Here is a 19,100-nt window from a genome sequence, read left to right as displayed (position 1 = left end):
GTACATGGACTGATAAGATAACATACAGGAGAGCTCAGAGGCTGCTGAAAAAAATGCCCAACTGTTCCTAAACATCAGTTTACCAGCTGCAGTGTACTCGAGGCCTTACTAGAAACTGATAGACGTCGCAAGACTGCTATATACTGCTGATGAGAAAAGGTATTTAGCAGTTTATATTTACTAAAATAATTGCGTTTCCACGTTCTGTCTGCAGTAGTCTCTTTTCACTGTGAGGTGTCCTCAGCTGGGTTGAACAGTGAATGGATTAGTGCAGTGGCCCCCAAACTGTGGCCTGCAGGCTGGATACGGCCCTTGGGCACTGTTTCTCTCACTGACACTAACAATGGGCCATAATTCTTGCCACTAAATATGGGCTTATGAGATCTGCAAATCATTGCATTTTGTTATGTAGATTTTACACAACATCCCAACCTTTTTGGAATTAGGGCTGTACACCATTGCCCAACACCCTCCACCCTTCCTTACCTGACTTGTTTTATATTCTCTTGCACACCATACAGAAATCGATGTGATTAAAAGGGCGCTGCAATGACTCTGAACTGGTCACGATGCACAACATGCAAAGGATAAGTTCACCTTTTGGAACATTTACATGTTTCACTCGCATTTAGGGTGGAACATGTAATAAGTTCCAGCAGCTGCAGACCCCCCCCCCAGTGTCAGAGAGGGGGCATCTCCTCTGGGCACCCGCTGTCACTGTTTGAAAATAGCGCAGCCGTTCAGCTGTTTGCCTGCCTGCGTCATTAATTCACAGAGTTCTGTGAATAGGAAACTACAAGTACCAACAGCTTTTGCGTCTGTTGGATTGTAACTCTCAATAAACAACCATGGCGCTGTTGAGCGCTCTGGTAGTTCAAGGTTTCTTCCTGTCAGTGTGTATCAGCCTTCCCGTATGAGGTACGAGCAGACAGATACACTAACAAGCTTGCAGAAGCCCTGCATGGCACCTGCAAACTGCTGATTGCAGGTGCAATGCTTTACAAATAAAAAAAATAATAACTTAACGTTTTTTTACCTGCAAAAAGATGTGCATTTATTTTTTAAAGGTGAACTTATCCTTTAAATATGTTGCCATCACACCCACAAGCTCTTTGTATGATCACATAGAAAACAACAGTTCAGGACCACACAAGGACATTTCATGCCTAAAGAAGGGTCCCTGTGTAATCCCAAAACGTTGATTTTCTATGTGATTATACACAAATAAAGAACCCCACCTTACCTTAATCACTGGTTGCTTTTTACTGGAGGTGGCTGTTTGAATTCAGAATGTCATTCGCTCATGGGTATTCATCAGTGGCACTGCCACAACGGCAAATGAACTTACAGAACTAGCCAGCAACAAGGTGGTGACATCACTGCAACTGTAGTTCATTCAGCAATTCCTCTAGTACTGTAACAGAAGGCCCGTGCCTCCATAACGGACCCAGGGTTGGGTATAAACAATGGCCATGCATTGCAGCCAAGATGTACTGATTGCAGTTTTAATGATCTGCAGACCTAAATACAAAAATATAATAAATGCACTCTTATTTTATCTTATTTTTATCATTATTGGTGCATATATATATATATATATATATATATATATATATATATATAATTTTTTTCCAAAAGGTGGACTATGGCTTTAAGAATGTGAACGCTACCCTTGGCAATAGAATATCTACTAAAAGACATCAGGTACTGATAAAGCATTTCCTTCTTCCTCCCCAGTAAAGTAAGGCAGATCATGTATGAAAAGTACTGGTTTGTATAAAAGAACCCACTGCCTATAGAAGACAGCTTCCCAGAGATGGCCAGTGACGACTTCTCCCTACAAAGATTTTTCACACATTTTTATTGTGACATGCCCTAGCAGAATACTAGGAAACATTACATAGTAATATAGACATTTTCTTAATTGCAAAGTACACAGGCGATGTATGTGACTGAGCCTAGGGTTCACACTGATGCGATGCGGGAACCAGCACGATTACAGCACCGGTTCCCGCATCGCATCTCTCCCGCAGGAAGTTCACACTGCCCTCTGCGAACCGCTGCAGGTGTCGATACATTATTAATGACACCCCCAGATTGGTTCACAGATCGCAGTGCGTACTGTGAACTCACACAGGAATCAGATTGCATGGGTGAGAACACCCATGTGATCCGATTCCAGTGCAGGGAAAACAAAACAAAGTCCCTACACTATTTTCCTGCGAATCCAATGCAAGTTCAGCCATACCGCATTGCGGGTGCGAATCACATGTGATGTCTGTGTTTGCACAAGTGTGAACCTGGGCTGAAGGCCAAATCCTCGTACAAAACATTCCGAACAAATAAAAACTAACTGGAGCATTAAAATAAATGTGAGGGACAAACAGGTACCATGTTGTATTTAAGTTCACTCACCACATATGGCAACACTGGTCTGCTACAGGGTAAAAACGCATGTCAGTGCATTGATGTGCAAAGAAGAGTGCACCGCTGTCTGCATTAAATTGTACGGTAATGCATTTCAACTTCAACTGCATTTCAACTTGTGCTCTGATACGCTTCCATGGGGTATAATGGAAACAGATCAGGCAAAGAAAAAAAAAACCACACCAAAACATAAAGATATGAATGGCCTCAATAGGGTATTTCCACAAACTTTGCAATATTTAACTACTTGCTGACCTCCTGCCGCAGATTTACTGCAGCAAGGTGGCACGGCTGCGCAAATCGATGTACCCGTACAACGCTTCGTGCACTAGCCCGTGTGGAAGAAGTTTCAGCTGGAATAAAAGTTTAAAGGGTAACTCCACTTTCGGAGAAAAAAAAAAAAAAAAGCAAATAAACAAAAAAATAATATAGCGTATACAATTGCGACACAAGTCATATTGTAATTGAATGTTATTAAAAATGATCTTTCCTTTTCAATCTGCAGCTCTGTAATTTTCAGAAAATTCAATATGGCAACCTGGAGGTGTTCTGTACTGACCACCCCCCAGAAACATAATTTCATGCTTTTTGTGATTGGCTCACTGGATTTCTCCAAAGTCTGCGCTCGGAGCCCCTTCTCACTGGGGCCTCCCGTGTGCTTGCGGTAAAGCGCCGCTATCCGCTATTTAAGCGACACTTTTCGGCAGCTAGCGGGGTGCTTTTAACCCCAAAAAAGGGGGTTAAAAACTCCCGTGATGCAGCGCTGCCTATTCATTGCAATGGGTAAGGGGCGGTTTGGGAGCGCTATATACAGCGCTCCCAAACTGCCCCAAAGATGCTGCTTGCAGGACTTTTTCTAATGTTCCGCAGTGCACCACCCAGTATGAAAGCATCCATTGCAATGAATAGGAGGCAGTTTTCAGGCGCTTTACATGCACTATTTCTAGCGCTAAAACACCTGAAAACTGCCTCAGTGTGAAAAGGGTCTAAGATACAAGTCAGATTTCAAGCATCCCCTGCAACAAAAATTTCATTTTTGGTGAGATACTCCCAATAGGAAATCACGACTAAAGGGATGCAGGCCCAGCGGCTTTCCTCAGAGCCCTGCAGGTGCAGCAGCATGATTGAGAATTATGAAACCACGCCCATTAGATTTACTTTCCTAAATGGACACAGACAAACACACAGGGGTTTTGTCAGAATAACAAAGGTAGGAATCTGCAACAAAGTTTGTGAAAATCCTCGTAATGTACATAGATCACCCAGAGGGGAATGTTATTTTTCTCAACAAAAGTGGAGTTACGCTTCAACTGCTCATCTAGTGATACATATAAAAAAACAAAAACCTAATCATATGCAAAACCATTTGACAGAAACTCACTTCTTTACATCTTGTATTTTTGCCTGTGAACTCCACCCCAGTAGAAAACCCAATTTGTGGGCCTTCCCATGGGTAAGTTTTAGCAAAGGCCAGTAGCTTCCACCCCCTCTACTATAAGCTCCCATAGTCATTTTGCTTCCCCCCCACCTCTCAACTCCAAAACTGCTCTCTTCCTCATCTCTGTATTTAATCCCCTGGCCTCCTGACACTCTTTTCATCCAAGCTTTGCTGGGTCTACATTTAGGGTTCCAGCATTATTGTTTGCTGGGACACAGGCAACCAAGCAACACAGCTTCACTGGTTGTGAAAATGTAGGTGGTGGGGCCGCACAGGTTCATTGGTTGTTATGGTGCAGTTAGCTAGGCCACCTGTACAATAAAAACACATGATTCTGTGCAGCCAGGCCCCCTGCATCCTAGCAACCAATGACACTGTGCGGAGCAGCTGCCTGTGTCCTAGCTACTAATAAAAAGATCGGGGAGGAACAGGGGAACTGACACCCCCTCCCCCAGCATACCTGGTGACCCAAGAAAATTTCTGTTTCCCAAAACTAGTGCTGTCAATCATAGCTAGTTTAACATTCATATCCTTGCTATATGCCTAGTCAGAAAGCAGTAGGAGGAGGCCCGCTTGTCCACCATGAGATCTTAATAATGGGACAAGCTAAAAAGACGGGACATGGTGCTACATGCACTTCTTCCCCTCTAGGGCAGGACAACAAAGAACATTTGTAGTGAGGTGGCTTCTTTAAGGCCATCCAGGCACTATTCTGCTAGTTATAAAAAAGCACCTGCAATGCTCTGTGCAGGACCTTACTACTTGCAGTGGTGAAAATAATCTAGTAAGTACCAATCCTGGAATCCCAGGAGAGCCACTGATCAGGTCAAAGGAATTAAAATAATACTACAACACAAAATGTTAAAAAAATGAGTGTCCTTTTAAAAGTTCAAAATCTTCTGTCCATCTGTTTAGCAACAATATCACTTAAAGCAGAACAATTAGCAAACCGTTAAATAAACAGTATTCAGACCCCCTTAAATTTTTCACTCTTTGTTATATTGCAGCCATTTGGTAAAATCATTTAAAGTTCATTTTTTTCCTCATTAATGTACACACAGCACCCCATATTGACAGAAAAACACAGAATTGTTGACATTTTTGCAGATTTATTAAAAAAGAAAAACTGAAATATCACATGGTCCTAAGTATTCAGACCCTTTGCTCAGTTTTTAGTAGAAGCACCCTTTTGATCTAATACAGCCATGAGTCTTTTTGGGAAAGATGCAACAAGTTTTTCACACCTGGATTTGGGGATCCTCTGCCATTCCACTTTGCAGATCCTCTCCAGTTCTGTCAGGTTGGATAGTAAACGTTGGTGGACAGCCATTTTTAGGTCTCTTTAGCGTGTGCTTCCGGTCATTGTCTTGTTGAAAGGTAAACCTTCGGCCCAGTCTGAGGTCCTGAGCACTCTGGAGAAGGTTTTCGTCCAGGATATCCCTGTACTTGGCCGCATTCATCTTTCTCTCGATTGCAACCAGTCGTCCTGTCCCTGCAGCTGAAAAACACCCCCACAGCATGATGCTGCCACCACCATGCTTCACTGTTGGGACTGTATTGGACAGGTGATGAGCAGTGCCTGGTTTTCTCCACACATACCGCTTAGAATTAAGGCCAAAAAGTTCTATCTTGGTCTCATCAGACCAGAGAATCTTATTTCTCACCATCTTGGAGTCCTTCAGGTGTTTTTTTAGCAAACTCCATGCGGGCTTTCATGTGTCTTGCACTGGGGAGAGGCTTCCGTCGGGCCGGTCTGCCATAAAGCTCCGACTGGTGGAAGGCTGCAGTGATGGTTGACTTTCTACAACTTTCTCCCATCTCCTGACTTCATCTCTGGAGCTCAGCCACAGTGATCTTTGGGTTCTTCTTTACCTCTCTCACCAAGGCTCTTCTCCCCCGATAGCTCAGTTTGGCCAGACGGCCAGCTCTAGGAAGGGTTCTGGTCGTCCCAAACGTCTTCCATTTAAGGATTATGGAGGCCACTGTGCTCTTAGTAACCTTAAGTGCAGCAGAATTTTTTTGTAACCTTGGCCAGATCTGTGCCTTGCCACAATTCTGTTTCTGAGCTCTTCAGGCAGTTCCTTTGACCTCATGATTCTCATTTGCTCTGACATGCACTGTGAGCTGTAAGGTCTTATATAGACAGGTGTGTGGCTTTCCTAATCAAGTCCAATCAGTATAATCAAACACAGCTGGACTCAAATGAAGGTGTAGAACCATCTCAAGGATGATCAGAAGAAATGGACAGCACCTGAGTTAAATATATGAGTGTCACAGCAAAGGGTCTGAATACTTAGGACCATGTGATATTTAAGTTTTTCTTTTTTAATAAATATGCAAAAATGTCAACAATTCTGTGTTTTTCTGTCAATATGGGGTGCTGTGTGTACATTAATGAGGAAAAAATTAACTTAAATGATTTTAGCAAATGGCTGCAATATAACAGAGTGAAAAATTTAAGGGGGTCTGAATACTTTCCGTCCCCCCACTGTATATAACATTTCTTGAACCTAAAAGAAAAAAAAAAAATGTATCCACAGTTCTGCCCTAACACAATAATAATTATAGAGTTTATTTCATATCTTTATATGAACAATTTCCCAGATCTTCACAGTTTAGCAGTAATGTGGGCTGATACATGCACAGCACTGTGTTGATGCTGGAGCACAATTCAGAGAGTTAGTGCTGCCCCCTTATCTGTCAGTACTAAATGTATATACAAATATCACATATGTATATGTCAGCACCAAAAGGCTCAGACTGTCAGGTTCATTCACATTATTCGTGCTGACCGCACTCTATTCCGTCACGTGCCCCATGGGATGCTGGCTGTACATATCTCTTCACCAGCCGTAGCATGTCTATTTGCAGGTCAATCTTCTTCTGTTCTGGCACTTTCTTCAAGTACGGAATCAGAGATTGGACAAAATTGTAATCTTCGTCAGCCTCGTTGTCTCTTCTTTTCTTAAGACAATCAACCATGTCTATGATTTGGCTTTCGAAATCCCCCAAACCTTTGGCCCCTCCTTTGGTCTTCTTGGGTCGCGGCGTGTCTGATACTTGTGGAATACGTTCCGGTAGAGGGCTCTGGGGTGGCTCAGAGTCGCTGCCTTCCGACTTGGGGCTCTCTGCTGTGTCTGAGGCTTTTCCAGAAGTCCTAAGGATCAAGAGAAAGAAAACACTTAAAGAACATGCTGCATTTTGTATCTGTAGCTTACATTTCTTGTAAGCTTACAATCTGATGGTATAATCGTCTTTAGATCCACCAACAATTATGTAATGCAAGTGCCTGCCTGATTGGATAGATTGATTGAATAGTTTAGATTTGGATGCGATATGGGGATTTATCTAAAATTCTGAAGTTGAGGGGTCTAAAGGTCAGAATGTAACATGTATGGTGAGCTTTTTTTTTGCCTGGGGCCCCTACTCATATCAACAAGATTTGTTTCAATCACTTAGTAAGCGTGAGCAATAAAACAAACAGTAGTTCTCATACAAAACTGAAAATAAGCAGGCACTTATACGCCCCTGAACACAAGGGTGTAAAAAAAAAAAAAAAAAAAAAAAGGGGGGGGGGGGGTGCACAGTGGGTGTTACTCATGTGTGCCACTTATATGATGACCTAGGCCCCTACAGACACCAATTTGTTTCCCTGTTGCCTATTATAGTAGTGCTACCTAGCTGTCTCATGTAATATGCCCTCAGTCTCCAACAACTCCTATAGTATGTTCACAGTCTCTGACAGTCACCTGCAACATGTTTGTGGCCACTTGACTATCTCTTGTATAATGTCATCAGTCTCTGCTCATCTCTTGTATCCTGTCTGCAGTCTCTGACCATCTCTTGTATCGGGTCTACAGTCTCTGACCATCTCTTGTACCTTATCTGCAATCTCTAACCATCTCTTGTATCATGTCTACAGTCTCTGTATCATGTATCCTGTATCATGCTATTAGTCTTTGACCATATCCTGCTGTGTGTCTGCAGTCTCTGACTCTTAAAATTCACTGAATTTTTCCATGCAGACCTTGGTGATGTTGAGGGCCTCACTTGAGGCCCATATCAAGAAAGTTGACCACTACTAATCTAGGCAGACAACTTATATTGCACTGAGTGACTCAATGCACATCACCAGTATCACATGGGTGCAGAAGAGAACCCAAAGTCCATGTTGCTGGGGTTGCATTCTGCTGGAGGCCTAACCAGTCATACAGTTGGTGGGAATCAACCAGAACAGGCAACAAAAGTAAATGGCGAGATACAGCACACTCTGTGCCAGCTACCAGATCGGTCATTTAGAGGCGATTGGCATGGGTCAGAATCCTACTTCCAAGTGCTTTATACTGTATAGGCACCTGTGCACTGCACAAGGCGTCGTTTTCTCTGCTGAAATATATAATACTTCTGACAAAGTAATACCAATATGTTTCCATGACTCCCTCTGATGGATTGCCAAGGATGTCTACCATGCACCTTCCATTCAGGCATACAAACCTCTCCTGGCATTAAGGAAGACAGCAGCCAATAAATACTATTTCCTGATATGATTCCCCTGCACAGCCTTACAGTAGCCTATCTGAAAGTTGCCCTTTAAATAAGTGACTTACGATCTTCGCATCAACATGGGCTCCAGGAAGGTTAGCTGATCATAGAACATATAGCGTTTTCTTTTAGCAGGAGAAGAGCCACCCCTGGATTCTTTCTTCTGTAGGTGCAGCTCCCTCCGGAAGCAATCTTTCAGGGACCTCCATCGTGTCTGGATCTCTTTGGCTGTAATGTAAAACCAAAATTCATTAAAACGTAGAAGAAGTAGAGTGATAGATCTGCAGCATAAACACAAACTTGACCCAAGCTTTCTTCCTAGTTGTGGGCAAATCTTAATGTATTAATAAAACAAATTCTGTATGTAGTACCATACCTCATCTACTTCTACTGGCGCTGTCCTGTTTGTCTGCAGCACAATCCTACAACAATTTCTATGCCCCTGGTATTTCTGCCTTTAGGATGGCTACGCCGTGTGCATCCCTGGATGAGACTTCGAAGTTCGAGAAGAAGGACCAGCAGAAGCTCTATTAAAGTGGGCACGCATGTTTTTTATAGACTGCAGAATCATGGGGCCATGCATTCCTGATGCAGGAGGTCACCTGATGCCACAAGAGTGGGGACACTTGCGTGTTATAGGTTAGGTACAAGGAATCACGGGATATGTAGTGCTGCTGCAGAAGGTCCCATACTGCTGTTAAAACTGGCACTCATGAGCATCATGGGCTGCCTGTGAGGAATCATGGGACATATAGTCCCAAAGCAGGTGTCATCTGGTGCTATTAGAACAGGCACACATACGCATTATGGGCTGCATATGAGGAATCATGGGGCATGCATTCCTGACGCAAAAGATCACCTGCTGCCATATCAGTGGGGATACATACCTTATGGGCTGGGTGTGAGGAATTATGGAACATATAGTCCCAAAGCAGGGGTCATCTGATGCTATTAGAGAAGGCACACACGTGCATTATGGGCTAGGTGTGAGGAATTATGGAACATATAGTCCCAAAGCAGGGGTCATCTGATGCTATTAGAGCAGGCACACACATGCACTATGGGCTGAGTGTGAGGAATCATGGAACATATAGTCCCAAAGCAGGGGTCATCTGATGCTATTAGAGCAGGCACACACATGCATTATGGGCTAGGTGTGAGGAATCGTGGGGCATGCATTCCTGAGGCAGGAGGTCACCAGCTGTCATTGAAGTGGGGGCACATGCACTATGGGCTGAGTGTGAGGAATCATGGGGCATGCATTCCTGAAACAGGAGGTCACCTGCTATCAGAGTGGGGACACATGCATTATAGCAGCCAGTGATGGTGAACCTTGGCACCCCAGATGTTTTGGAACTACATTTCCCATGATGCTCATGCACTCTGCAGTGTAGTTGAACATCATGGGAAATGTAGTTCCAAAACATCTGGGGTGCCAAGGTTCGCCATCACTGGCATAGGCTCATCTGACGCTGATAAAGCAGACACATAAGCACAATATGGATTGGGCACAAAAAACCATGGGATATGGAGTCCCAGCACAGGAAGTGACCTCATGCCATTAAAGCAGAGACGCTTCCACATTTTGAGTTGGGCATGAATAATCACAGGATGTGATGTCCCAGCACTGGAGGTCACCTGGTGCTATTAGAGAGGGCAAGCATGCATGTGCATCATGGGCTGGGAGTGAAGAATCATGGAACATGCAGACCTTAAATGGCACAGCAAGTACTCCCCAATCCAGAAGTCCCAGAACTGGTGGCCCCAATCTTGAGTAGACAGTTTTTTTGCAAAATACAGCTAAATAGCAATTGTTGGTAGGAACAAAAAAAGAAAATACTTCATAGGCTCAGGGTGTAATACCCCTACAGGTGCCCGCTGGCATCATCAGTCCAGTCAGATGGTCACAAGTGCCAGTACTCCTTCATCTGGTCATCTCTGGCCTAAAGATGTATGGTTTTCCTGGTGCCTCCATGACAGCATGCGTATGGTGTATTCTTCCATGGATAGACACCAGGAAAAGAAATGAACAGAAAAGTAAGTATTCAATCTTGCGTTTTCCTGGTTCCTCCGTAGCGTTATACGTATGGTGTATTCTTCCATGGATAGGCCCCAGGAAAAGAAAACTACAGTAAGGTGAGAATTCAATCTTCCATTTTCCTGGTGCTTCCATGGCGGCAAACATATGGTGTATGCCACCATGGAGGCCCCAGGAAAGAAATATCATGAAAAAAGTATAATGTATCCAAAGCCACATTTTTCTTTATTTTAGATAGGCACGGTTAGACCCCCCCCGTCACATTTTCATTGCGTCTGTGTCCCATTTGGGAGATCTACTCCTGACTCTTGTCACGGGGACTGAAAGCGAGGGGAACATCCAAAATGTTGAGTTCCTCCAATGGCTGGTGTCACCCATAGGAGGATTTTCTTTGCTCTTGAGATATTTTCCACTCACTTCCTGTTGGGTCTTACGATACAGGACGTGAAGGGAAATCTGCCCCAACAAGTTTGAACTCTTAGGGCCCCATCCAAAAGAAAAAATTAAAAAGTTTTGTCTTTGGATATACAAGGGTTCTTCAAAAAGTTTCTGCACTTTTTTTTTTTAAACTAAGGTATGGTAGGTGTGGAAACATTTTGAAGACCCCTCGTATTTTATGGCAGGATTCGACCATCTCCTAATGTCTTGTAGGCCGCCAGTTTCAATAGGGGGGTGGCGCGGGTTTTTCGGTCTCGTTTGCGGAAAAAGGTGAAGACTTTTACAGTGAATATTTTTATGGGTATAATTCATTGGCGTGGTAACGCAACATATTCTTTTCCTTTTTTTTTTTTTTACCCTTGCGGCACTTCTCCAGCTGGGTGCACTCCTCCCAGCTCGGCACCAGGACGGCGCAGATCTCCTCCCAGCACTTCTGTTTCTTGGTGCGGTCGCTGTAGTCGTCCTCCTGCTGGTCGTACACGGATGGGCGTTTCTTCACCTCGCTGATGAGGAGGTCGGTGTCCACGATGAGCCGAGACGACTTCATCCCTCGGCCGGACAGGCGCGGTTCATCCGCCCCCTGTGGACTAGAAGTGGCTTCGTGGTGGCTGCCGGTTGGCTGCGCCTCGACGACGCCGTTTCTGGACGTCAGGTGCTCGGCGGCGGACGCCGTCGGCGCACAGTTGATGCCGGGCTGCTGCGTTTGGGGAGCGTCGTCCACTGCTCCGGACCCCTGTGGCCCCCCACTGCTTCCATACATACAGGGGCCAGCAGCTAGGCCTGGGCTCTCATGCTGGGATGTGGCCATCCATACAGCTTAAAGGGATAAAACGGCCCGGCCCCAATGGCGGCTCCAGGATGTCAGGACACAATGATCCCCTGTGTGCCCGTATTCAACCCTCTGTCCGCCCCCTCCCCCTCCAAACCGCCACTCTCAATGGACAAACATCGGTGACACAGCAAACGCGGCGCCTCTCCCCGGCCTACACCAACATGGCCGCCATTGATTGCCGTCCTCCTCGGCCAATCGCGGCTCGGGATACCGAGATGAGGGAGCGAGAGGGCCAATGGGAGCGCGCGATACAGGGAGTGCGGTGACGTGGTAGGCCTGGAAGCCCGCAGTGTGTTGTGTAAAGCGAGCCGAGAGCTGAGGAGACTCTGAGGTAATGGGGGACCCGGGACTGGGGCTGGGCCTTCCAGGGGCCCCGAGACTGGGACCTTCCAGGGGCCCCAGGGAGGGGTGTGGGACCGGGACCCGGGTGGTTTATATCTGTGTGGTGTTATTGTGTCCATTGCTGCTACTTACATCTCTTATACAATGTGTGTGTATAATATATGTATGTATGTGCCCCGTGTGTGTATATATCTCTTATACAATGTGTGTGTATAAAATGTATGTATGTGGTGTGTGTGTGTGTGTATATATATATATATATATATATATATTTATTTCCTGGTCTTCTTTCTATCATCTCAGTAGAAAGTTCCTGTACAAAAAACGTCTGTATGAGGGCGCAATATTGTCTTTTGCATTCTATAACTGTGTAAAAACCTTATTAATGGCGCCCCAAACACGGGCAAGCAGACACATGACTAATGTGCGGAGCTCTACACCTGAAAAGATGCGGGCGCTTCCTTGGCACGTGGGGGGGGGGGGGGAGATTCTGCCAAAACGTTCGTTTTTCGGGGCCCTAGGTGTGAATGGGGTGTAAGGTCTGGCCCAGAGGGGCGCTGAGGCCCGCATACTGGTTATTCCGCCATCTCTAGACTTCGGTCACGAGCGGCGGTGTGTGCACGCAATAGACTTGAATGGGCACGTATAGCCTGCGCAGACTCTGATGCTCATCCTAATGTGAGCGAGGGGGGGGAGTGAGCGACCTCCCTTTCCCCAAACGCAGATAGGGTGCGCTTCGGGCCACCCACCCGCACCCCAGACATATTAGGATGAGAGGCGGTGTGTGTGATGTGAATGGGCACGCAGCTCTTGTGCACACACTGACGCTCTTCCTAATGTGACTGAGGTGAGCGACCTCCATTCTCCAAATGCAGACAGGGTGCGCTCCGGGGCCCCTTACCCGCATCCAGGACAGGACACATTAGGATGAGCGGCTGTGAGCGTGCAGGTGATGCGTCCTAATGGCACCTGGAGACTAAGGATGAGCTCCGGCGTGTTCGCACAGTCCACGTGCAGAGCCCGCCAGGAAGACCGCACTGCGCTAATCACAGGCAGTGAGACATTTCCCAATCTCTGCAGCCGCACATCGGGAAAATGTCCCACTGCCTGTGATTAGCGCCGTGCCGACTTCCTGGCGGGCTCTGCACGTGGGCTGTGCGAACACGCCGGAGCTCATCCTTACTGGAGATGGCGGAATAAGTGGCCCGTTTGTGTGTATGAACAAACCCTGTCTAGACCTGTATTATAATCTACTATTCGCGTGACATGTAGAATAGTCACACAGAACACCCATTGTTTTCTTCTTCTTTTTTTTTTTTTTTTTTTTTTTTTTTTTTGTGTGTGTTTACGTGTCTAGATCAGTTTTATTTGAAAACAATTGGCTGCATTCAGATCAGTGAATTGGAAAAAACAAAAACCACATAAAATGCAATAGAGCCATTTCACACTGAGCCGCGGCCACGTTAGCGCTAAAGCGACGCTGGTTTTAGCACCGCTGTTTAAGCGGAACTTTTTGTCCGCTAGTGGGGCGCTTTTAATCGCTTTTCATTCATTTCAATGGGCAGGGCATTTTGGGAGCGCTCCTAAACCATCCCAAAGATGCTGCTTGCAGGACTTTTCCTCACGCCCCGCAAGCGCACAGCCCCAGTGTGAAAAGACACGCTGTAATGAATGGGAGGCGCTTTTCAGGCGTTATTTAGAGGCTATTTCTAGCACCAAAACGCCTGAAAACCGCCTCAGTGTGAGGAGGAGCCTGGAGTGCCGGCGGGGGACCCCAGAAGAAGAGGATCGGGGCTGCTCCGTGCAAAACCATTACACCGAGCAGGTAAGTATAACCTGTTGGATAATTTTATTTAAAAAGAGAGCTTTATAACCACTTTTAAAGTAAAAAACTGACGGCTGAGACATGGGAGCTTAATGGGTGATGTCAGCACTCCTGGAATTCCCAGCCATTGTTGAGCGCTCTCTCCCCTGCAGCCACCTCTGGCTGACACAGGGATCACATGACCGAACCAGAGCAGGTTGAAAAAAGGTAAGTATATACATCTTTTTTCTCCAGTCATCTTCCAGGATGGCACACCTGAGATGACTAGTCTCACCTGACAGGAAACACAATCAACAACAGAGTTTTAAAGGCCCCACTCTTCCCTCTGTCCCTCTGTTATTGATTGTGTTTCCCACAAGTGGCAGCAAAACCATTTTTATTTTTCCTCCGACCAAGGCCTGGGGCTGCGGTCCCCCCCACCCCCGGGACATCAGACCCTAGGCAGACCAGTGTTGGATGCAGGGTCTGGTAGAGGCTTTGCCTTTCCCAGGGGGGCTGTTGTTCCCATGGTGCTCAGGGGGAGCAGCAGCTAGAGTCAGAGTCCCCATGGGAGCTGGAGGCCCCTAGACACAGTGGTGTGTCTGGAACTCCAGGGGCCACATTCCCACTCTCTCCTCCTACATGACAGGGTGGATGGGACGGAGGAGTATATCTGCACACCTCTTCTGCCCGGGGAGCGGGCCAGAAGCTACTGGAGGATGGACTGTGCGGCGGTCTTCTTAGCATGGCCACTTCGGCGTCTGCCGGCGCTACTGCGTAGGTCCAGATGCCTGGCACTGGGAAGGAGCGGTTGCATGGTGTCATTTCCGGGGATGGAGGCTCTGGCAAAATGCCGGCAATTGGTGCTGTTAAAACGAGCGCTGAGTGCAACGGGGCGGGGGTCCTGTGTCCTTCACAGTCGCCTACCTTCACATGGAAGCCTGGACTGATGGAGAAGGAGGATGGGCCAAGTATGGCCATGGTGCCTGAGCTGACCACTGGGGGTAAGTCTACCTGGCGGTTGTGGGGGTAAAGGGTATCCCCCCCCCCCCCCCCACACACCACTACCCCCACAGTACACCTTAGAGGGGCTAATAAGGAATTATTTGTATGTTTCGACAGAAACAGAATACCCTGCCCAGGGGTCTGCCGGTAGATCCAAGTCCAAGGGCCCCTCTCGGTCAAAACGTTGTGGATACTGCAATGAAAAACTCACGCAGGACCACACCAGGTCCTGCTTTAAATGCATTTATAAATTGGCAGGCAGGGAATTGGCACAGGCCATGAAAGAGTGCCTTGCTCTGCAGTCTGAAATGTTAGCAACTCTCCAGTCGTTTAAAGCTACAGTCGGGGCCAGTCGGCAGATGGAGGCCCCCTCCCGTAGGGGGGTTCAAAGGAACATCTGTATCTTGCTACTCGGATGAGGAGGAAGCAGGGGCATCAGCGCAGAGTTCTCCTGAGGTGGGTGAAGATTTGGACCAGGATAGAGTGAAGAAGCTAGGTCTAGAAGGCACCTGTTCTCTGCTGATGACATGACATGGAGGGCCTCCTCAGAGGAAATTCAACAGCCATCCTCGCAGGAATCAGCTCAGGATAGATTGTATAGGGGATTGGGCAGACCTCAGACTAAGTCCTTTCCACCAATCTCTCAAGGACGTAATCCTGAGAGAGTGGAAGGAACCTGAGCGGAAGGTACTTAGGCTTAAGACGTGGAAGCGTAGATGCCCCTTCACAGAGGATGAAGAGGATACGTTTTTTTAAGGTACCGCGGCTGGATGCTTCTCTAGCTCAAGTTTCCAAGCGCTCGGACCTCTCCTTTGAAGACTCCGGGATCAAATGGATAGGAGATCAGAAACCCTGCTGTGCAGGGCCTGGGACGCCAATGCAGCAGCTATGGGGCCTGCATTGGTTTCTGCCTGTGTTTCCAGAAATACTGACGCATGGGTCAGTAGATTGGTAGACCATGTCTCATGTGGATCAAAATCCAAGGAGGTATTGGACTCCCTGGAAGTCATCGGAAAAGTGGTAGCCTATCTGGCAGACGTAGCAGTAGAGACGGTAAGAACAACCGCTAAATCTTCAGCTCTCTTGAACTCTGCTAGGAGAGCTCTTTGAGTGAAGACGTGGGATGGAGATCATATCTCCAAGTCACGTCTTTGCGGTATTCCTTTTGAGGGCTCACTGCTCTTCGGAACCGGTTTGGAACAAGTCCTTTCCCGGTCGACGGAGAAGGAAAAAAAGTTCCCAACCAAACCTAAAAAGGATAAGGCTAAAAAAAAATTTAGAGGCCCCCTTCAAAAGACCGTTTTAAGGGTAAGAAGGAATTGGGTAAGAAGTGGGGGTTCAGGAAGGACAAACAAAAAGGTGGAATCCTTTTTTCTGGGCCCGGACCTTCCAATAAAGAAACAAAATGACACCAGCCTAAAGGTTGGTGGAAGGCTCTCGTGGGTTCTCCTGCAATGGGAGAAGATCACTCAGAGCCCATACATTTTAAACCTTGTAAAGAAGGGTTAGAATTCCTGTCCATCCCTCCTCCTGACTTTTGTGCTCCCTTTTCTCCCCAAGGACCCACAAAAGGCAAGTGGCCTGTTGGAGAGCATCCGAGAGCTGGCGGAACAGGAGGTCATCCCTGCTCCAGCAAATCAGGTCGGCAGGGGGTTTTATACCCACATATTTGTGGTTCTGAAATCCTCAGACAAATTTGGACTGATTATAAACTTACGGAAACTGAACGGGTACTTACAGTACAAGAAGTCCCGTATGGAGAGCATTTACACACTCAGGAGGCATCTCCAAGCAGGGGTCTTCATGGTCACGTTAGATTTTAAGGATGCGTATCTCCATGTCCCCTTTGCCCAGAAACGCCAGAAGTTCCTTTGGTTCGCGATGCAGTCAGGGCAGTGTCCAACACTGGCAATTCAGGGCACTCCCCTTCGGCCTTGCGGCCAGTCCGAGAATCTTTACGAAGGTTCTCGCTGAGGTGATTTCATTTCTTCACCTCCAGGGAATAGCCTTGATCCCTTATTTGGACGATATGCTTATTTACAATCCAGACCTGCAACAGCTCCAGTCAGCCCGGGACAAGGTGATAGCCACCCTAGAATCCCTAGGTTGGATGATCAGCCGGGAGACGTCCTCCCTGGACTCCTCACAGTCCAAGGTGTACTTAGAAAATCTAAAGATTTTCCTTCCCCAGGAGAAGATCATAAGGGTGTGGGGGGCAATGTCCACTCTCCTCGAACCCGGAAGGGTCTCTTTGAGGTCTATCATGGGAATTCTGGGGTTAATGACTTCTTGCATCCCAGCAGTGTCCTGGGCCCAACTCCATTCTCGGGCTCTCCAGGGATCCCTTCTCTCCTTCTGGGATGGGAAAAGGGAATCCCTGGATCTAAGGGTTTCTCTCCCAGGGGAGGTAAGGGACTCCCTAGACTAGTGGCTCAGTTCGAGCAACCTGTCGGGGGGGGTTGGTCATGGGCCCAACAGGATCTGTTGAGCATGACAACGGACGCGAGTGCCTGGGGATGGGAAGCTCACTTAGGAGATCTTTGCGCCCAGGGTCCTTGGGACCAAAGTCAGAGCAGGGCCTCGTCCAATTTCAGGGAACTCCTGGCGGTCGAAAGAGCCTTAGAGGTTTTCGGGGACCAGATCCGGGGGAGAGAAGTACAGGTCTTCTCGGACAATGAGGTGGCAGTGTCCTACTTAAACCACCAGGGAGGAACAAGGTCCCAAAGGTTAATGAGTTTAACCCAGAAGATCCTGGGGGAGGCAGAGAGGAGACCCTCCTCTATTTCAGCTGTCCATATAAGAGGGACCCTCAATATACAGGCAGACTTCCTCAGCAGGCAGCCCATTCATCAGAGAGAGTGGGAGCTGAGCAGAGAGGTGTTTTTGCTGGTAAGTGAACATTTTGGCAGACCAGAGATCTGTTTGCTTGCAGAAAGAACAGGAAGGTCCGGAAGTTCTTCTCTCTCGCCAGGGAACAAGGCGCCCAGGGGGTGGACGCCTTAGCCCAGAGCTGGAGGTTCAACCTGGCATACGCGTTCCCTCCCTTGGTACTCATTTCCCGGGTGTTACAGAAGTTGTCTCAGACAGACTGTTGTCTCATTCTAATCGCACTTTGGTGGCCAAGGAGGGCATGGTTCCTTACCTTGATGAGGTGGTCGTTTGCTCCTCCACTGCATCTCCCATCTAGACGCGATCTCCTCTGCCAGGGGCCAGTTCTGCATCCCGACCCAGGATTTCTTTCCCTGACGGGCTGGTGCTTGAGAGGGATATCCTCAGGAGTAGGGGCTGTTCGGAGAAGGTGATTGATACCCTTCTACAAAGTAGAAAGCCTGTCACCAGGCAGATTTATGCTAAAGTTTGGAAGGTCTTCTCTTGGACTCAAGCTAGAGAAGGCACTCTCCAAACAATATCAGCAGTCCTGGACTTCCTACAGGAGGGGGTTGACCAGTGCTTGGCAGTCAATACTTGATGTGGGATGTTGCCGGCTGGAGTAGTACATGGGGACCGCTACGGGGGCTTCGATCTAAGGTGTGAGTATTTCGTAATGAGCTAGTATGCTATGCATACTAGCTTATTATGCCTTTGTCTTGCTGTTTTTTTTTTTTTTTTTTTTTTTATTGTCGGTTTACAACCACTTTAAGTGGTTGGCAACCAATGCCAAAGTTAACCTTACTCAGTTCTGCTGGTAGGCACTGAGTAGATGTTAGGAGAACATGTTCCCACAGTACAATAAAATAACCTATATCAAGTAATAAGAAGCAGATCGGTGTTCACTATTGGGGCAATACTGTAGAGGTGACAGTGTCCTTGGACTCTGTCCAGATGTCTCATACCTTAGAGAATTTGTTGGGACGTCCTCTAGACTCGTAAAAATGTAAAAAAAAAAAATGTAAAAATTAAATCAAGGACGCAAAAATTCAATAGATAAGGGTACTGAGATGGTTGTAACCGAACAAATACAGTGAGAGATTCCAGTTTCACTCAAAGCCTAATAACCAGACAATCCCAGAACACATATAAGAAAGTAGCAGGGTCTTCCGAACTGCGTCAGCATTTGCATGGGCGTAATCAGGGGCGTTTCTACCGTGAGGCAAACAAGGCGTTTGCCTTGGGCGGCATTTTTCAGGGGGGGGGGGGGGGGGCGCCTGTACCTGGTTGACAGATGCAGGCATCACCCTGGTATTGTTTTTTAGAGCTGGCGGTCGGCTCTCTTGTAATAGCAATCAGAGTGGCT

The 19,100-nt window shown here is 47.1% G+C and overlaps 2 protein-coding genes across 2 annotated transcripts in view; one reads left to right on the top strand and one right to left on the bottom strand.

The window, feature by feature from the left end:
- Positions 1-1,844: 1,844 nt before the first annotated feature.
- On the bottom strand, positions 1,845-11,908 carry LOC141114059 (uncharacterized). The gene is made up of 3 exons (XM_073607515.1): positions 11,241-11,908; positions 8,473-8,635; positions 1,845-7,022 (listed from the first exon to the last, which is right to left on the bottom strand). The coding sequence occupies exons 1-3, from the start codon at positions 11,689-11,691 to the stop codon at positions 6,644-6,646; spliced, it is 993 nt and encodes a 330-aa protein (XP_073463616.1). The 5' UTR covers positions 11,692-11,908; the 3' UTR covers positions 1,845-6,643.
- ADRM1 (ADRM1 26S proteasome ubiquitin receptor) overlaps positions 11,894-19,100 on the top strand; it is a 24,936-nt gene continuing 17,729 nt past the window's right edge. Inside the window, exon 1 of the mRNA XM_073607514.1 lies at positions 11,894-12,046. The gene's annotated coding sequence lies outside the window, so the exon portion shown is untranslated. The remainder of the gene's footprint in view (positions 12,047-19,100) is intronic.

This window comes from Aquarana catesbeiana, linkage group LG12 (assembly GCF_042186555.1).
Source record: "Aquarana catesbeiana isolate 2022-GZ linkage group LG12, ASM4218655v1, whole genome shotgun sequence".
Classification (NCBI taxonomy): domain Eukaryota; kingdom Metazoa; phylum Chordata; class Amphibia; order Anura; family Ranidae; genus Aquarana; species Aquarana catesbeiana.
Note: the sequence above shows the minus strand (reverse complement) of the source record. Positions and strands in the feature narration are given on the sequence as shown.

Bases quoted from the DNA above. Each gene is read 5' to 3' on its own strand.
- LOC141114059 (XM_073607515.1), bottom strand. From the start codon at position 11,691: ATGGCCACATCCCAGCATGAGAGCCCAGGCCTAGCTGCTGGCCCCTGT. The intron at 8,636-11,240 runs GTAAAAAAAAAA...TTTACATTACAG, and splicing joins GCTGGAGAAGTGCCGCAAGG to CCAAAGAGATCCAGACACGA. The intron at 7,023-8,472 runs GTAAGTCACTTA...CTTGATCCTTAG, and splicing joins CCCATGTTGATGCGAAGATC to GACTTCTGGAAAAGCCTCAG.